At 44.5% G+C, this 19,018-nt stretch overlaps 1 protein-coding gene across 6 annotated transcripts in view; it reads left to right on the top strand.

The window, feature by feature from the left end:
• Positions 1–19,018, top strand: part of Dnajc7 (DnaJ heat shock protein family (Hsp40) member C7) — a 35,642-nt gene that overhangs the window by 13,585 nt on the left and 3,039 nt on the right. For 2 of the 6 annotated variants that reach the window (XR_015630637.1, XR_015630638.1), the window contains 9 exons: positions 2,778–2,866; positions 5,985–6,109; positions 6,451–6,564; positions 9,495–9,569; positions 13,133–13,251; positions 13,903–14,056; positions 14,428–14,592; positions 15,315–15,406; positions 15,529–15,626. Coding sequence is in view for 3 of the 6 variants with exons in the window: in NM_213625.2 (NP_998790.2) it covers positions 2,778–2,866; positions 5,985–6,109; positions 6,451–6,564; positions 9,495–9,569; positions 13,133–13,251; positions 13,903–14,056; positions 14,428–14,592; positions 15,315–15,406 (933 nt within the window). In the remaining 3 variants the exon portion in view is untranslated. 6 annotated transcript variants of the gene reach the window in all.

The raw sequence follows: 19,018 nt of genomic DNA, 5'->3' as shown, positions 1-19,018 counted from the left end.
GGCTGTTCCTAGGTTCTTTTAATAGCAGGCGGCCTTCTTATAGCATTGTGACAGTTAGTGTAATGAGATTTTCAGGCAATTTCCACCCAGCAGAGTTTAAATCTGTCAACATTAGTAGGTCACCCCATTTTCCTCCTTTCTTCGAGCAGTCTTTTTATGTCAGGGGGCCTTACCCTAGCAGTGTTGGGGAAGTATGAAAATGGAGGGAGCTTCGCCAGTTTGTAGTAAGAAGTGAACGACAAATCTCTCTCCTGCTGCATCATCCCACCCGTATCATGGCCAGTAACTGTTGCTGCTGGGGATGTAGTCAGTGACATAGGGCTGTCCTGGAGTGTACAGATCCCCAGATTTGATCCCCAGAACTAGAGTGGGACACCAAAAACTATGACTTTTCTCTCCTCTAGGCAACCCTGAACTGATTTCAGGTATGGCTATAGCAAGTAGGAAAGGAGCTTCTTTTAAAAGAAGCATGCTTAAGGGGCTGGGGATTTAGCTCAGTGGTAGAGCGCTTGCCTAGCAAGCACAAGGCCCTGGGTTCCGTACCCAGCTCCGAAAAAAAAAAAAAAAAAAAGAAGAAGCATGCTTAAATACTTAGTTTTGTTGCAATAAAGAATCATCTATCATTCAAGTTGGGAAATAGTAGAATGTTTTGAGGTACTTCTTGGTGTTTTTCTCCCTCTGAGACAGGTGCTACTGTGTAGCCCTGACTGTCCTGGAGCTTACTATGTGCTGTGTAGACCAGGCTGGCCTCAAGGTCCCAGAGATCCACCTCCCTCTGCCTCCTGAGAACTGGAATTAAAGATGTGACCGCCACACCCAGCTGCTTTGGGTTCTTTGATAGAGTTTGCTCTTTTCAGTGCTGTTTGTCATGTCTTGACTTGAACCCAGCTGGTGGGTGGATGGTGAAAAGATCACGCACCAAGCAGCTTCAGAGCCTGGTAGGAAGAGGAGCAGAGATAAGTACTCCATAGTACTCCTCCGGCGGTCTCACTCCTTGCTGTCAGCCTGCCTCTGTCTTAAATGCTTTTGCTCCTTGACCACACACCTCTCTGACTGTTCTTCCAGTGACAAATGGGGAATCACTCTCAGGAATCTAAACTAAGATTCTTTTTTTTTTTTTTGGTTCTTTTTTTCGGAGCTGGGGACCGAACCCAGGGCCTTGCCCTTCCTAGGCAAGCGCTCTACCACTGAGCTAAATCCCCAACCCCCTAAACTAAGATTCTTTTTTTTTTTTTTTTTTTTTTTTTTTTTTGGTTCTTTTTTTTCGGAGCTGGGGACCGAACCCAGGGCCTTGCGCTTCCTAGGTAAGCGCTCTACCACTGAGCTAAATCCCCAGCCCCTAAACTAAGATTCTTAAGGCTGTGTCCTGTTTCATACTGAGAAGTCAGTTGTCCCCAGTGAAATTACCTGCAAATGTTTTTCCTAGAAGTATCACAGGTTTGGGTTGGGGATTTAGCTCAGCGGTAGAGCACTTGCCTAGCAAGCGCAAGGCCCTAGGTTCAATCCCCAGCTCTGAAAAAAAAAAAAGAAAAGAAAAGAAAAAGTATCACAGGTTTATAATCCTAGCACTTGGGAGACTACAACAGAATTGCCACAAATTAAAGGCCAGCCAGGGCTACATGTTAGGACACTGTCTCAAACCCAGCCCTTCAAGAAACAAAACCAAAAAGGGACAGTAGTTGTGACATACTGGAAAATTCAGTGCTGGCTTTCGGTGGCTCACTTACTAAGCATATGTGTTTGTTTGTTTTAAAAATTATTTATTTTTATGTCTGTGAGTACACTGTCACTGTCTTCAGACACACCAGAAGGTGGCATCGGATCCCATGACAGATGGCTGTGAGCCACCATGTAGTTGCTGGGAATTGAGCTCAGGATCTCTGGAGGAACAGTCAGTGCTCTTAATCACTGAGCCATCTCTCCAGCCCCTTTTTTTTTTTTAATAAGATTTTTTTATTTTTTTATTATTATTTATTTATTTATTTATTTATTTATTTTTTTGGTTCTTTTTTTCGGAGCTGGGGACCGAACCCAGGGCCTTGCGCTTCCTAGGTAAGCGCTCTACCACTGAGCTAAATCCCCAGCCCCAAGATTTTTTTTTTTTTTAAAGATTTATTCATTTATTATATATAAGTACACTGTAGCTGTCTTCAGATACACCAGAAGAGGGCATCGGATCTCTTTACAGATGGTTGTGAGCCACCATGTGGTTGCTGGGAATTGAACTCAGGACCTCTGGAAGAGTAGTCGGGTGCTCTTAACCGCTGAGCCATCTCTCCAGCCCAATGAAACAATTGTTTTTTCTTTTTCTTTTTCTTTTTTTTTTTTTTTTTCCCCCGGAGCTGGGGACCGAACCCAGGGCCTTGCGCTTCCTAGGTAAGCGCTCTACCACTGAGCTAAATCCCCAGCCCTACCTGGCAGGTTTTGTTTTGTAGTAATGTGTTGTGTTTTTGAGCCTGTAGCACAGGCTGGCCCCAAAATCACAGTTTTTTTGTTTTTGTTTTGTTTTGTTTTTGTCTCAGCCTCTCCAAACTACCATGAAACTTGGGATTTCAAGTAGGAACTACCATGCCCAGCTGAAAGGAGTTTTCCTGATTTCATTTGAATGTCTCTGAATAGGTTGTAAATGGGCTAGATGACTTCATTGGACCTCTTTTGGGTCTGTTGGCTTGTTGGACATATGTATAAGTCATTTCCAGTCTCATGCTATCATGAAGCTCGGCTCTTCTGAGCTCACCCCTGAAGCCTGGTGATGTGAATCTCCTTTTCCTTTTCAGGGAAGCAGAATCCTTCAAGGAACAAGGGAATGCATATTATGCTAAGAAGGACTACAATGAAGCTTATAACTATTATACAAAAGCCATAGGTAAGGAGTGCAGCCGGGAGATTGACTTGCCAGATGTATAACTGGTTCCTGCCTAAGCTCACGACTGACTCATCCTTGGGATCAGTGATTGTGGCTACAATGCCCAGCATATGCATCCGATGGTTGGTGCTTCCTTCTCTATCTTAGGAAACAAAAATGCGTCTAATCTCCACGTTCTTAACATGCCAGCGTGTTTTATTTACTTTTAAGGCAGTTTCATGTAGACCAGCATTGAACTTTCAATTGAAGATGGCCATGAACACAGATGGCATTGAGCTTGTACATGTTACAAACAAGCCACAGTTCACTAAGCACATTGGCCCTCTCCACCCCCCAAAAGACAGTTCAGTGCTGTAGCTTTTCTCTTCTGTTCTGTTGTGGTGGTGCTGGGGATGAGATCAGGCCTTTCTAAATTCCTATGTAAAGTGACTCTACCTTGTGCTCCAGGCCAGCCCCTATAGCTATAACTTTTAAAATGGATGCATCATTGCCCTTCTAGTTTGCCTGTGACCTTTGAAGAGAGTGTCAGCATGGAAGGGGGTTTTGTGCAGTCCTGGGCTTTCACTTGCTCTCTACTCCCTGTTCACCCCTCAGCCTTTTATCATTATTACTTGTGTGAGTGTGTGTGTGTGCATGTGTGTGTGTACGCATGCATAAGTGCTTGCTATGGCATATGTGTGGGACTCGGGATAACTTGCTGAAGCTGGTTGTTTCCCTTGGCCATGTGGACTGACCCGGCCTGCAGGGCAGTCAGCGGAGGTTGGGGACCACCTAGGAGAGAATGGGGGACAAGAGACATGAAGAAGGACGCCAAGACAAGAGTCTGATCAAGGCAACAACTTTATTTTTTTCCAAGGCTGGATTTATACCATAACAGGGGTAACAGAGGGAGAGGGGAAGTGGGAAACATCCACAAAAGCCAAGGACACAGCTCTTGTGGTCAGGCAATCGGCTGACATCAACAGGATGTCAGAAAGGTCACAAGTTTGTCATATCACTAGGCATCTTGACCACCAGATTTGTATTAGTCTTCTGCAGCTGGCTGGGGATTTCCCATGAACCCAGCCATACTTAACCCTAACTCTAATATTAACATTAATAATGGGGGGTTTTAAGGACATCGCTCCCAACAGTGGACCATGTGAAATCTCGGGTCATCAGGCTTGATGACAAGCGCCTTTACCTGCTGAGGCTGGCCCTCTTTTAAAATCAACTTTATTGTTTGTTTGTTTGTTTGTTTGTTAGTTTTTAAATAAAGTTGGAAATAAAAGTCACAACGCGATAAAATTACCCAGACCCCCTATAATTACAATAGGCATTCTGACACTGCGGATCGTCACATTAGATTTTTTTTTTTTTTTTTTTTTTTTTGGAGCTGGGGACCGAACCCAGGGCCTTGCGCTTCCTAGGTAAGCGCTCTACCACTGAGCTAAATCCCCAGCCCCGTCACATTAGATTTTTACACTTTCTCTGTCAAATAAATGTTTAATAAACTTTCCCGCTACCAAAACCAAAAAACTCTGTGATACAATTAGAACTAGAAAAAAACACCTCATCCATATTATGAGGTATAATATACCCTCTTCCATAGCTCCTGTCATCCTGTCATCACCTGCATTCGGCTTCTACTCAGGCCAGACAGCTGCCTTTCTTGTTCTCTTTCTGCATGTTATACTATACCCACACGTACATTTGTTTATATGTGTATGTAAGTTAAAGATTTTTTTCTTTTTCTGAGTTTATGTGACCTAGTATTACACATTCTAAGGTCTTCATTTTTGTGACTGCATTTTTATTAAGAGCAGAACAGGATCCATATATATAAGGCAGCAATAGATATGTACATACACCCAGGAAAGAAAGAGCTGGGCCTTGTGGCAGTTATATCTTTAATGTTTTCTGAACTCTCCAAGTTGGTTTCCACATTGGCTATATTAAATTGTACTCCCCCTACAGTGATTAAGTTTTCTCCAAGTCCTCTCCAACAGTTATTGTCAGCTTTGTTGATAGTCACTTTGACTGGGATGAGCAGATATCTCAAAATAATTTTAATGGTTTTGTTTGTTGGTTTTGATTTTGGATTTTTGAGACAGAATTTCTCTGCATAATAGCCCTGGCTGTCTTGGAACTCTCCGAGAGCTTCCCGTCTCTGCCTTTGAGTGCTGGAATTAAAGGCATGTGCCTGGCTCTGAGATTTCATTTGAGACAGGCTGGCCTGGAACTGACAGAAATCCTGCTTTAGCTTCCTATGTCCTATCTCCTTCAACATGTTTGTTTGATTTTCTTGACACAATTCTCTTATTGTCCCAACACACACTCTTTTGGTGTGTGTGTGCACACGCACGGGCATGGGAGGGGTGGGGAGTGAACGAGAACAAAAACATGAGTACGAGCGTGTGGGTTGGAGATTGCTTTTCTGTGTCATTCACAGAGGCAGTGACTCAGGCGACTCTGGAGCTAATTAATAGGGTTGGCCTTGAGATCGAGTTTGTTTGGAGGCCCCTTCTCTCCAGTCCCAGGCAAGTCACTGTACTTGCCCAGGATTTACTTGGCTTCTGGAGACCTTGATGTGGATACTCACCCTCTATGACAAATTTAGCTACTGAAACATCTCTCTAGGCCTCCCGTGAACTAACCCTTTGAGAGGTAACACGTACGTAAGATCAGTAGCCTGTGCTGAGCTTTGTTTTGTTTTGTCTGAGTCAGCGTCTTACTGTGTAGCCGTGGCTGCCTTGGAACTGGCTCTGTAGACTAGACTGGTCTTAGACTTGTAGAGATCTGCTGCTGCTGTCTCTGTAGTGCTGGGATTAAAGGGTGAATCACTATACCAGCTAAACTTTCTTTTTACATATTTTATATTTTTGGTTTTTATTTTATGTGTTTTGAGTATTTTACATGTATGTATGTACTTTACATGTATGTATGTACATCACATGCGTGTTTGGTGCGGGTATCGAATCTCATAGAACTGGCATTACAGATGCTTGTGATCCACCATGCAGGTCCTGGGACTCAAACCCAAGTCCTCTGTAAGAACAACAAGTGCTCTTAGCCACTGAGTCGTCATCTCTCCAGCCCTCTGTGCTGAACTTTTTATGTTCTATTATCTGTCCTATAGATATGTGTCCTAAAAATGCCAGCTATTACGGTAATCGAGCAGCCACATTGATGATGCTTGGACGGTTCCGGGAAGCTCTTGGAGATGCGCAGCAGTCAGTGAGGCTGGATGACAGTTTTGTCCGGGTATGTAGTGTAGCCCTTTGGTGAAGATCAAGTGTCTATACAGTTGTGTTGCTCTACCCCAGGGTTTCTCAGTCCTACAAATGAGTGCTGTTCTGAGCATTACAGAACGTTCTACAGTGTCTCTGCCCTATAGCTGCTAACCATCAGGAGCACTTCCTCTTTTCACTGTGACAGCCACAACCTAGTTGTGACAGTGTCCCCTGAAGATAGAGTGCTCCCGTTGACAACACCTGCGCTAGCCTTTTCACTGTGTGTTGGTGTCTCGACTGTTTGCTGTTGTGTTGATTTCTTTCTGCCTATGCAGTCATGTTTCTTTCCTTCCTTTGTGCTCTTTCTTCTAGGGACACCTCCGAGAAGGCAAGTGCCATCTCTCACTTGGGAATGCAATGGCAGCATGTCGTAGTTTCCAAAGAGCCCTAGAACTGGATCATAAAAATGCCCAGGCACAGCAGGAGGTAGGTCTGATCTGTTCCTATGAGAGGTGGTGGTGCCTGGGTCTAGAAAGAATACTGACCCAATAAGGCAGGGCTGACAGTCCCACTTCATCAGCAGCTGCACTTAGCAGACTTCAGGCAAATCTCGTAGTCTTTGGGACTCTGTTTCCTTAACTGTTGAATGAATTTTCAGTCTGTAAAAAGTGGAAAACTTCTGAGATGACTGGTCTATAGGTCTAATGCTTCAAGGGACTCAGTAACATTAAAGTTTCTGAAGAAATTCAAAGCTGGGTTGTAGCTAAGTTATAGAACATTCGTCTAGCATGTTCTGAGCCTGGGGTTCAGACCTCGGTGCTGTCAGAAAGAATTGGTGTATGTTCAGACGTGGCTTAAGCTGGCAACACACATCTTTCAGTTGTGCCATTGTGTAGTAGGTACCTGGACACATTTTAGTGAGCATCTCAAAACTGCCCAACCCCTGGCTTACGTTGTCCATATTCCTGACAGGAATTCCACATTAAACAAAAAAGTGGGGTCTTGCCATTTTCTATTTTCTTTTAAAAGATAGGGTCTCAATGCCAGAAATATACCTCACTGGAAAGAGTGCTCACCTAGTGTGGATGAGGCCCTAGTTTTGATCTCCATTCCCAATAAAACCATATGTGGTGGTGCATACTTTGGAATCCCAGCACTTAGGCGATGGAAACTGAAGGACCAGTTCAAGACCATCTGCAGCTACATGACAAGTTTAAGGCCAGCCCAGGCTACATGAGACCTTGTCTCAAAACAAGACAAAAAATGTGTCTTCATGTAGTCCAGGCTAACTGGCCTCATCTGTCTACATACTGGAAAGGTCTATTTGTCACTATTTTTATGTGTATTGCTCTATGGGACCTTTTGGAAATGGAGTTATAGACAGGTGTGAGCCACCATGTGTGGTTGCTAGGACTTGAACCCAGGTCCTCTGGAAGAGCAGCCAGTGCTGAGCCATCTCTCCAGACCCTGTCACCAGCTTTTTGAGGAAATGTTTAATATTTTCCTTGGAGTGGAGGTTTTGTTTTTTGAGGCAAGGTTTCTCAGTGTATGCTAGGCTGTTCTGGAATTTGTACTGTACACTGGCTCTGGCAGCCATGTTGGAGGTCAGGGTTATTGCCTGGAAGATCAGTTCTCATGCTCTACCTTGTTTGAAACAGTGTCTCTAGTTTTTTGTCTTTGAGACAAGAGCCTCTATATACCTGTGAATGACCTGGAGCTGGATGTATAGACCAAGCTGCCCTTTGCCTCTCAAGGGTTGAACACTACAGTGGCCCACAAGATAGGGTCTCTTGTTTGCTTGTCCATACTCTCAGCTAACTGGAGATTCTGGTGTTCCCATCCGTCTTGCCTTAGCAGCACTGGGTTTATATATGCACAGTGCCATGACGGGTTCAACATGGGTTATGGGATTTGACCTCAGGTCTTCGCACTTGTATAGCGAGTGTTTACACGCTGAGACATCTCCCTAACCTTGATTTTGTTTATTATATTTGCATATATATGCATGCCACCTGTATACCTGTGCCTTCAGAAACCAGAAGAGGGTATCAAATCCCCTGGGGGTGGAGTTAACAAGTTATAAGCTGCCTAGCATGGGTGCTGGGACTAAACTCAGTATTGTGGAAGAGCAGCCAGAGCCCTCAAATATTGAGCCATCTCTCCTGTGTCCTGCCCCATGCTCTCCCCACCCCTTTTACTGGGTTTTAAGACCAGGTCTCTTTGTAGCTGCATCTCTGTCTGATTTCTACGTAATCCAGGTTAACCTCAAACTTGCTGTTCCCCTCCTGAGTGCTGACATTACAGACATGCAGCACCATGCCTGGCTTTTTGATGTGATTCTTTTTTTCCTTCTTTCTTTTTTGAGGTAGAGTTTCACTATATAGCTGTGTAGGTATAGCTAGCCATAAACTCACAGAAATGTACCTGCCTCTCTCTTTTAAGTGCTGGGATTAAAGGTGCTTGCCACTGAAAGACCCCCAAAGTGGGGAGACCCTCACTCAAGTCTCGGGATAACACAAGAACTCACGAGAGACCAATCTTGATGCAATCAATAAGAGGTTTATTGATAGGGACGACAGAAACCAGTGCACTGGGGTCGAGACTCGTATGCCACACAGGAGTAGAGGAGTTCGACCTCGAATGGTTGGGAGAAGGGGTATTTAAAGGAAAAACCATATCGAATCACAAGGAAGAACCTCCTGTTTCTCATGATTGTTCTGTAAGATTTTAATCTAACTTTATGGTTAGCCAGTTCCTGCTACTATGGTCAGCTGCTACTATGGTCAGCTACTATTATGGTTAGCTAGTTTCTGGAACAAAGTGGCTGAACTAGCTGGTACAATTACTCTTTCTGTGATCAGCTAGTTTCTGGAACAGGCAGTTCCAGGGCCCGCTTTTGGCTTCAACTTTTGTCTAGGGGGCAATTTTAAACTTTTTCCTTTCAGCCACCATGCCCAACTTCTGTGATTTTAAAAAGTTGTGTTGTTAAGACGTCTCACTATATAGTTCTGACTGTTCTGGAATTCACTATGTAGACCAGGCTGGCCTCAAACTCTAAGAAATCTGCCTGCTACCTCTTGAGTGCCAGGATTACAGGTGTGTGCTACCATACCTGGCCTCAATAATATTCTCTCTCTTTCTCTTTCTTTCTTTTTTTCATTTTTTTTTTTTTTTGGTGGGGAAGGGGTCTTATCAAGACAAGGTGTCTCAGGGTAGCCCTGGCTCTCCTGGACTTGGTTTGTAGACCAAGCCAGCCTTGAACTCACAGAGATCTGCCTCATGAGTGCTGGGATTAAAGTTGTGCACCACCACACCCACCCCCTGCTTCAGGGATATTCTTGATAGAAGGAATTCACCAGGGCCTTAGTGGCTTTCATGATTGTTCAACCTAAACTTCCCTTCTTTTCCTGGTGTAGTTCAAGAATGCCAATGCGGTCATGGAGTATGAGAAAATAGCAGAAGTGGATTTTGAAAAGCGAGATTTCCGGAAGGTAAAGTAGAAGTGACTTCGGCCCACCTCCTCTGTGCTGAGATGATACAGAACAATCTAGACTAGAGCACTGTCATTCGATTTGGCTTTGACTTTTTCTCTCTTAAAAGTATTTTTTGCTAAGTCGCTTTCTTAACTTTATTTGACTTTTCAGTTAGGAGCAAAAACCACCTTGCTTATATTCCTGTTGGTTATGTTAGGTAGTGTCTCAGAGCTGTACTAATTAATTAATGAAGGAAAAACCAGCTGGGAATAAATACTGGGCGGGGTTGATTAATCCATGTTTATCTGATTATGATGTTGAACTTGCTTCAAATGGAGTAAATGCTATAAATAAGAGTGGGGAGAAACCCTTGTTACATTTTTGGAGTGTATGTAACCTGTTACCATCACCTTTCTGCCACAGTCGGCCAGCCTCAGCTTCAAAGGGCTAGGATTACAGCCTGAGCCACTGCTGCCTTTTGGATGTTATTTTGGGGTTTGTGTGCAGTTCAAGCTGGCCTGAAAGTTGGCGGTCCTCTGCTGCCACTACACCCAGCTCGCTGTTAGACTTTAGTAAACCTCACAGTGTGTGGTGGGTTCTGACAGTCTGTGTGTTAAAGGGGTTGGTGTATCTGAAATAGGGAACAATTGTGAAAGTTCCAAGATTTTTCTAGAACTTGTAGTTAAGCCTGAAGTATTGATTCTCCTGTTTCTTATATAGTATCGAGAACAAGCTTCCAATAAAAAACGAAAGTAGGAAGCAGATTGACAGAGGTGAGAAATCCTTATCAGGAGATTTGTGGGCTCCTTCAGCAAGGTGATTAGTCCAGGGGAGGAGCTGGGCATCATGTGTAGGGGTTTGTAGGGCTTTCAGTAGCAGAAGTGTTCAGAAGATTTTTGGGGAACAAATTAGCTTCCTTTTTGACTTTCACACTGTGAGGCTTTTATTTGTGAATCAATATATCTGATTAGTTTATGCAAAACCTTAACATTAACCTACTGTCTTCTGCCCATTGGTTTTGATAATCATAATGTCTTTGTAGTGTGATTCCTCTGTGTGTGTGTGTGTGTGTGTGTGTGTGTGTGTGTGTGTGTGTGTGTGTGTGTGTACACAATTTGGAAAGCAGTTCTAACTACTGTCACTTTTTTTTGTTTTTTTTTTTTTTTTCCTGAGGCTCACATAGGCAAAAGCTTTGTCCTGAAAAGCGGGCAGTCTTTTGGGTTTCTTTTCTCTCTTGCTCACTCTGGAGCCAGAATCCTGAGTTTGTGACAGAATCCTCTGTTTCTGACATCCCAGCCCCCCCACTCTAGCTCATGGTGATGTCACAAATGAAGAATTATGATCCTGGCAGGGGAAACAGATGAACTTGGAAGAAACAAAGATCTTCTTTGCCTGCAGCTGTCCCTCCTGGGGACGTGGTGGGGGTGGAAATAAGCATTGCTGGGCCTCAACTGATGACTCCTCATGCGAGCAGGGCCAGCTCTGCATAGGACCTTGTCCTTGTGGAGCCAAAGGGTGCGGCCGCTCAGCTGTCCACTGGCTTTTCCTCTTCGTCTCATTCTTTAACAGTTTGAAGAAATCAGTACCTCAGTTGTTATTACTGCCCTTAGAACTTCAGTGACCAGTGCCACTAAAGGAGTGCCATCTTGTCCTTGCTGCATTGGCAGGACAGGAAGTGTCAGTAGACTGCTCAGTGTTTTCTTTCTTGCTTGTGGGTTTTCCTTTTTGAGATAAGGATTCAATGTAGCCCTGGCTGTCTTATAACTGGCTATGTAGACCAGGCTGGCCTTGAACTCACAGAGATCTGCCTGCCATTGCACCCACCTTGGCTGGTGTTTTTAATCTCAGTTTTTGAATAGACCCTCTTCTTAGTAGAAATAAGAAGCATGAGAGGATATTAGTGATGAGTGTTCCTTCAAACAGGCCCTCTGGTCTGCCTCTTCACTCTCCTACCTGACCCCAGTGCTGGGGTAGGGCTCAGTGTCAAGTTCTACCACTGAACTGTGGTCTCCAGCCTTTTCCTGTACCATGTTGTACATACATCAAATACAGACATTTAGTTTTGTTTGCATGAAGGAAGTGCACTGTTCATATTATGTACCTTTTATAGGTACTCTGCATAGGCCTTGGAGGTCTTTCTACAGGATACATGGAATATTAGTGCATTCCTCTTTAGAGCAATGAGGTATGTCCTATCAGTCTACAAAATGGAAGTTGCCTTTCCTTACTCAGAGTCTTAGAGGTAACGGTGTCCCCGTCCCCCCCCCCCCCCCCCCCCCCCCGGAGCTGGGGACCAAACCCAGGGCCTTGCGCTTGCTAGGCAAGAGCTCTACTACTGAGCTAAATCCCCAATCCCAACCGCAACCGTGTCCCTTAATTGCACATTTCTCCTTTGGTCCTTGTTCTTAGGGAGAATGTGATTTAGTGAGGAGATCCCAGGAATAGCAGCTAAATAAGAAATGAGAGCTCAGAGAACAAAGTTATGGGAAAGATGGATTCATGGAGAGCTGTGTGTCTGACAGAGTAAGCTCACTGTAGCTTTGATAAAGAGGCTGACTTGTGATTTACACGGAGCAGCCAAGTGTGGTAGTAATGTGACCTCCATTAGAATCCTTATAGCTAGCTAGTACACTGTGGGATTTTATACTGAAGTGTCAACTCAGTAACAAGATGTGCTTTAATCCCAGCACCCAGGACGCAGAAACAGCTAGATCTCTGTGAGTTCAAGGCCAGCCTGAACTATATGGTGAATTGCAGACCACCTAGAGCTGCACACTAAAACTGCTTTTTTTCTTAATGTTTCCAAAAATGTATTTATTTGCATGAATATTTTGCCTCTATGTATGTCTGCGTACTTTGTGCATACCTGGAACCCTTATAGACCAGAGGAGAGCATTGAATACTCTATTTGGATCCCTTGGGACTGAAGTTACAGACAATTGTGAGCCACCATATGGGTTCTGGGAATTGAACCCAACCAAGTCTTCTGGAAGAACAGCCAGTGCCCTTAACCTCTAAGTCATCTCTCCAGGCTCATCTCCCTCCCTCTGTCTTTTAAATATGTGAAGCTGTTGTCACAGGAAGAGGTGGCGTGTGTGCCTCAGTTTCTGTTCTGTGTGCAGCACTCATCCTGTGCCAGGTGGTTCTTGCTATTCTTGTCTCACTTGAGAGCTAAAGCCTGACAGACAGTGAAAATAGTACATTATGTCTGTGAGAAGAATGTGAGCTTTGATCATAGTCACTGTGGGTTCACAGTGATGGAGGCTGCTTTCTTGGTTAAGGTTAGAGACTCTGGCATCCTACCGTATTTAAGATGGATCTTTGAGTGACCTAGAGCCTTGCTTTGTTCTCTGCTCCTTAGTCTTCTCATCACTACAGTAAAGGTAGTGATATCACTTACTACTCCATGGGTAATGAATGGCATACTTAGTGTTAGCTGTTGTGTGACTCCACTCTTTTCATGGAATGGATGTGAGGAAGCTTTGATGTTTATGCACCAACCAACAGTGATGTCCTTGAGCAAACTCAAGTGAAGGCGCCTTCTGGGGTTGAAGAGCTAACTTGCTTTCCTCTTCCCTTAGGTTGTTTTCTGCATGGACCGTGCCCTAGAATTTGCCCCTGCCTGCCATCGATTCAAAATCCTCAAAGCAGAATGCTTAGCGATGCTTGGTCGATACCCAGAAGCACAGTTTGTGGCCAGGTATGCGGTCTGGCCAGTTCATTACTAAAATGCAGAGTGGACTACTGGCTGCTTGCTGCCTGAGGGCTGTGAGTGTTGACTAGGGTTGTTCATGCCTTCCTGGAGCATAAAGCCAAAGGTTAAAGCAGGTTAGATCCACGACCCACAAGGTGTGTAGGGTGCAGCAGCGGTGCTCGAGCCGTGTGTGAAAGAACTTAACGAGTCTGAATTTGTTTAATCCCTGTTTTCATACACTCCCAGAGAGAAGCATGACTCTATGGGAGTTGGTTCTCTGTTTGCATTCTATGCAAGGTTGGGGAACTGAATTTAGATCATCAGGCTTGGCAGCAAATGCTCTTAGCCAGTGAGTAATCTCACTGGCCTTGGTCGGTTGAATGCAGTCCTTTCTATTCCAGGAAACTCTTAATCTATCCATATTGCATCCTTTCTCAGTCCCTGGCACTGCTGGGGATGGGGGAGAGTGAAGAAAGAAAAACGTATTAAAGATAAATGATGTAGTTTATTTTAACAAGGTTTGTTCTTGGGGCTCTAGTCACCTGTGGATGAACTTTGAATACTAGAGCCATGATTGAGAAACAGTTTGATCCCAGATGGTGGGAATGGTCAAGACATTGTGCACCACAGCTGAAGGTGTTGGTCTCTTTGTTACAGTGACATTTTACGAATGGATTCCACCAATGCTGATGCTCTGTATGTCCGGGGTCTTTGCCTTTATTATGAAGACTGTATTGAGAAGGCAGTGCAGTTTTTTGTACAGGCTCTCAGGATGGCTCCTGACCACGAGAAGGCTTGTCTTGCTTGTAGAGTAAGTTCTAAGCCTTGTGTTCTGAGAATCTGAAAGTGGGGATAAAACTTCCTCTCATATCTTATGAGTGAGACCAGGGCTGTAGCTCAGTGAGGTGAGGAGGTGTCACACTGTCATGCCTGGGGCCCTAGGTTCCATCCCTGCTCTCAAAGTGGGAGGAGAAGGGAGTAAAGAGCTAGCTAGAGTTGAAGAAGTGAGACCTGTGGGAATGTGACAGCTCCACTTGCCAGTTTGTTGAAACTTCCCTGAGGGGGCCATGCATGCAAGGGGCTGTGTCGTAGCAGACAGCTGGAGGTGAGAGAGAAAAAACGGTGAGAAAGAGTGACCTGAGGCTATGTGGACTGAATTGACCACCCCTTGCTCTTCTCCAGAATGCCAAAGCCCTTAAAGCCAAGAAAGAAGATGGGAATAAAGCCTTTAAGGAAGGGAATTACAAGCTAGCATATGAACTGTACACAGAAGCCTTGGGGATAGATCCCAACAACATCAAAACAAATGCTAAACTCTACTGTAATCGGGGTACGGTTAATTCCAAGGTAAGCACTTGATCTGGGGGTCAGAGGTGTTCAGAGATCTGCTCAGCCAGAGTAAGTTGGACAAAAGAACAGTGCCCCTCGTCCTGTAAGGAACTGCCTTCTGAGAAACAAACCTGCCTTTTTGTGTGTGGTGTTGAGAACTTAAGAGTCAGCTTGGCTGACCATTCCCTCCTGTTCTTTCCCAGTTGTCTTTTTGCTCTTGTGAGAGAGAGCAACTAGCAGGTCTGTGCCATTTGAATAAGTATTGTCTCTTCTCATTTGAGCAAGAATTTGTTTATTCTTCAGCAAAGAGACAGAGGAAATTAACAGTGTTAATTAGGCTTTGATAAATGGCTGAATACGGGTAGCTGAGAATAACTGTAGTCTTCCTGTGGCCCTGTTGCACCATAAGAGAGATTAGGTTCTATAGAATTCTAGTAGGTAGAAATTTTAGTCTTTCTGGTCTTTGTACTTATGCCGTGAAGAGTAGAGGGCAGGGACCACCCTTCTGTTTGTTGTTTTGGTTAGACACTAACATGGCACACTAGAGGCACTTTAATCAGTAATGGCGTGGCCTTTATCTCATAGTAAAGAAACCAGTTTGAAATTTGTTGTCTTTAGCCCTCTGACTTTCCCAGGGACCAAGACCAAGAACACAGTAGGACAGGGATCTAGCCATGTTCATATTGTCAGTGGCGACACGAAGTGTGATTGTGCTCCCTCCCTCTCTCTTTCTCCTGAAGCTTAAGAAACTAGAAGACGCCATAGAAGACTGTACAAATGCAGTGAAGCTTGATGACACTTACGTCAAAGCCTACTTGAGAAGAGCTCAGTGGTGAGTGCTCTGGAGGGCTGGGGGGACGGGGTTGCCACTGGTTAACTAGGGGAATTGCGTTGGATTAACAAAACAGACCCAGGGATGTTGTGAGGTCATTTGGTCCTTCCCCCTGCCTCTAGGTGGGATTGTTCCAGTCCTAGACTATCTTTATAGACCTCCAGCGGAGGAGATTGCACACGCTCCCTCAGTCTCCCATGCCTGTCTAACGCCCCTCACGGTCAGTAAGTTTCCTCTGATGCCTGACCCAAATTCCTTTCATTAACATGTGAATCCATTTCCTTTGAGATTTTATTTTGTGTTGTTCACTTCTGCTCTAACTTGGCACAGTGCTTGGCTCACTCAGTAAGTGTTTTGTTGAATGGACTTATGGTGCTTAGAAGAGGAAAGAAGGAAGTCTTCCTGAGGTGTACCTGCTGTTTGTCATGAGCAGGGAAAGTACGGTTGAAAGCAATTTCACTTGGCTCAGTGGTGCAGCTGTATAAAAACCGCTGTTAGTTAGGCCCAAGATAAATAGTTCATGCTGAGTATTCCGAGCCCAGTGGGCTCTGTGGAAAGGAATGTGCCTGCCGTATTTCCCCAGATGCTCCCCAGCCTCTTTGCTCACTATGCTCTTTAACCCGTCTTCCAGAGAGTCTTCTTCAGACAGAACAGTACGAGGGCCAGAATGCACCTCTCAGATCATGTCTTCTGGCCTAGGTGTGGTGGCATAGCCTGCAACTCTAGCACTTGTGAGGTGGCAAAAGAGTCAGCGTCGTTAGTACAAGACCAGTGTGGGCTGTAGAATGAATTCCAAACCATTCTGAACTGGTGGGGAGATACCAGCTCAGTGGGGACCTGAGATCAAATCTCCTGAGCCCACATAAGGTCTGGGGTCTATAATCATGGTGCCCTACAGTGAAATGGAGAGAGACCTAGGAGAGTCCCCAGCAGCTCACAGGCCAGCTGGCCTGGCATATTATATATACAGTGTAAAAAAGAGGCCCCGTCTCAAAGTGGAAGGTGAGACCAACATTCACTGTAGTCCTCCTGCCTTCATTATGTGTTCCTTGCTCAGTGTGAGCCTGCGTTCCCACAGAAACATGTACACACCATGGCTCTGGTTTAACACCTGGCACAGTGGACAAAAAAAAGTCATTTCATTTCCTCCTGCTCTCTAAGCAAAGAACTTCCTGGTTTCAATTCTGTTGTTGTTTCCTTTTCTTACAAGTGGCTAAGCTGGCCTCAGACTTTCTATGTGTATAGTGAAGATGACATTGAACTTGTGATCCTCCTGTCTCCACCTCTTCCAAGTGCTAGGATTGGAGGCCAGCATCAATACAGCTTTAATGTGTTTTTATACACACTAGGAAAGCGCTATACACGCCAAGCTACCTTCCCAACCCTATCTCTCCCCTACCCCCAATCTCAGCCTGGGGCAGTAGTACTGGTTTTAAAGGTCCTTAAGGGAAAGGAAGTTCTTGGGTGTCATTTTTTCCAATGCCAATTTTATTCCTAACTATAAACCATAAAGTCCAGAGGACAAACACTACTTACTAATGCTTGAGCCAAAAAATCCCTGGTCAGTGGTATAGAGCCCCTCAGATCATCACCATTGAGATATAAAAGCTGCCAGTATACGTGATTTTTTTTTAATAAAATTAAGTGAATGACTAAGTCTGTCCAGTGAAAACATAGATGAATTGCATTATCAATTCTGAGAGGCTAACCCTTATTCATTCCAGAATCATACCTACTGTCACACAGGAATGGAAGCTTGGGCTGGAGGGATAGCTTAGTTGTGTAGACCCTACTATACATGTTTCAGGCCCTGGGTTTACTATCTCCCTGCTCCTTACCCCACAGAAGAGAATGGAAATCGGTAGAGTGCTTGCCTAGCATGCACAGTTGTGGTCGCTAGCACTCTATAAATTGGGCTTGCTGTCACATGTCTATATCCCAACACTAAAGAGGCAGAGGTAAGAGGATCAGAAGTTCAAGGCTGGGCTAGAGAGATGGCCCATTGGGTAAAGGAGCCTACCACCAAGCTGGACAAGCTGAACTTTCTCCATCCATAGGACCAATGTGGTAGAAAGAAAGAATTGACTCCCAAGAGTTAATGAACTCTGACCTACACACACATACTGTAGTCAAGCATGTGAGCTCACATGCAGACACACACACACACACACACACACACACACACACACACACACACACACACACACACAGAGTAAATGTTTGTTTTTGTTGTTTTGAGACCGGGTTTCTCTGTAGCCCTGGCTGTCCTGGAAATTACTGGCTTTGATCTCACAGAAATCCACCTGCCTCTGCCTCCCAAGTGCTTTGAGCCAACTGAAGGCTTTAAACAACACAAGATGCACAAAATTCCTTGCAATTTTTTTCTAAGAGTAAAAGAGCAGAATCCTCTGGTACCTATTACCCTGATGCTGTGCCCTGTGGGCACGGGAAACATGAAGAGCCATGCATTCTTATTAGTTTGCTAGGACACAGAATAGGAGATGGGTATGTGTGTGTGTCTGTGTTTGTGTGTCTGTTCGTGCGTGTGCACATACAGTCAACAAAAATCAGAAGTTTTATTGACAATTCCTTGTTTTGTGTCTAAGTGGCTTTGCCTCTGAAACTCCACCCCAGTGTGGGGCAGTGAACACTTTGGCAATAGTAGGCTGAGAATGTAGCAACAGTCCCCAGAAGCATTGGACTGCGAAAACTTGCAAACTCTTAGTTTTAGCCTTACTGGATGGAGAGGCTTGACTACCATACACCTGGGCTCAGCTTAGCCTTAAAGTCAGACAGATGAGAGCTGTTTGCTACCTCTCTTGGCACAAGCTAGAGCTCTTCCTCTCTCCCTGTAAAGTCTTATTTTCTACCTTTTCTTCAACATTTAAGAGATGCGTGGGAAAATACTTTTTAAGTTTATGTGAAATAATGCAGATTCTTGTGGGCAGTCCACACCTGTAATCTAGTACCTGGGAAGCTAAGGTAAGAACATAGCCAGTCAGGGCCAGCTTAGGCTACACAGTAAATTCCAGGCCAGCCTCAGCTATAGAATGAGAAAGCCTCATCTCAAAAAAAAAAAAAATGCAAGTCAGCGCCATGGCACTACATTACATTAGATACTACATTACATACTACATTACATTAGACCAGTGACCGTGACGGTCACTAAGTGTCAGGTTTGTGTTTGTTTTGAGACAGGGTTTCTCTGTGTAGCCCTGGCTTTCCTGGAACTCACTTTGTAGACCAGGTTGGCTTCAAACTAAGAGATCCACCTGCCTCTGCCTCCTGAGTGCTGGCTTAAAGGTGTGGGCCACCATCCCCTGGCAGTGTGTGTTAAACTCCTGTACTTCAGGTTTATCTGGCACTTCAACCTATGAATTAATTCTCTATGTTCCTAGTCACCCTGTGTCTGTAGAACATTGTGTTTTTAGGTTTTGTTTTTATTTGGTTTGGTTTTATTGAGACAGAGTCTTACCATGTCAAACAAGCTGGCTGTGAACTCAGAGAGATCCTCCTGTCTCTGCCGCCTGACTCTAGGATTAAAGGCATTGTGCTACCGTGTCTAGGCTGAACATTGTTTTGAGTTTCTTGTTTGTTTGTTTTTTGTTTATA

This window comes from Rattus norvegicus, chromosome 10, assembly GCF_021556685.1.
Source record: "Rattus norvegicus strain SHRSP/BbbUtx chromosome 10, alternate assembly SHRSP_T2T, whole genome shotgun sequence".
Taxonomy (NCBI): domain Eukaryota; kingdom Metazoa; phylum Chordata; class Mammalia; order Rodentia; family Muridae; genus Rattus; species Rattus norvegicus.
The sequence above is the reverse complement of the archived record's forward strand: the minus strand, read 5'-3'. Positions and strand labels throughout refer to the sequence as shown.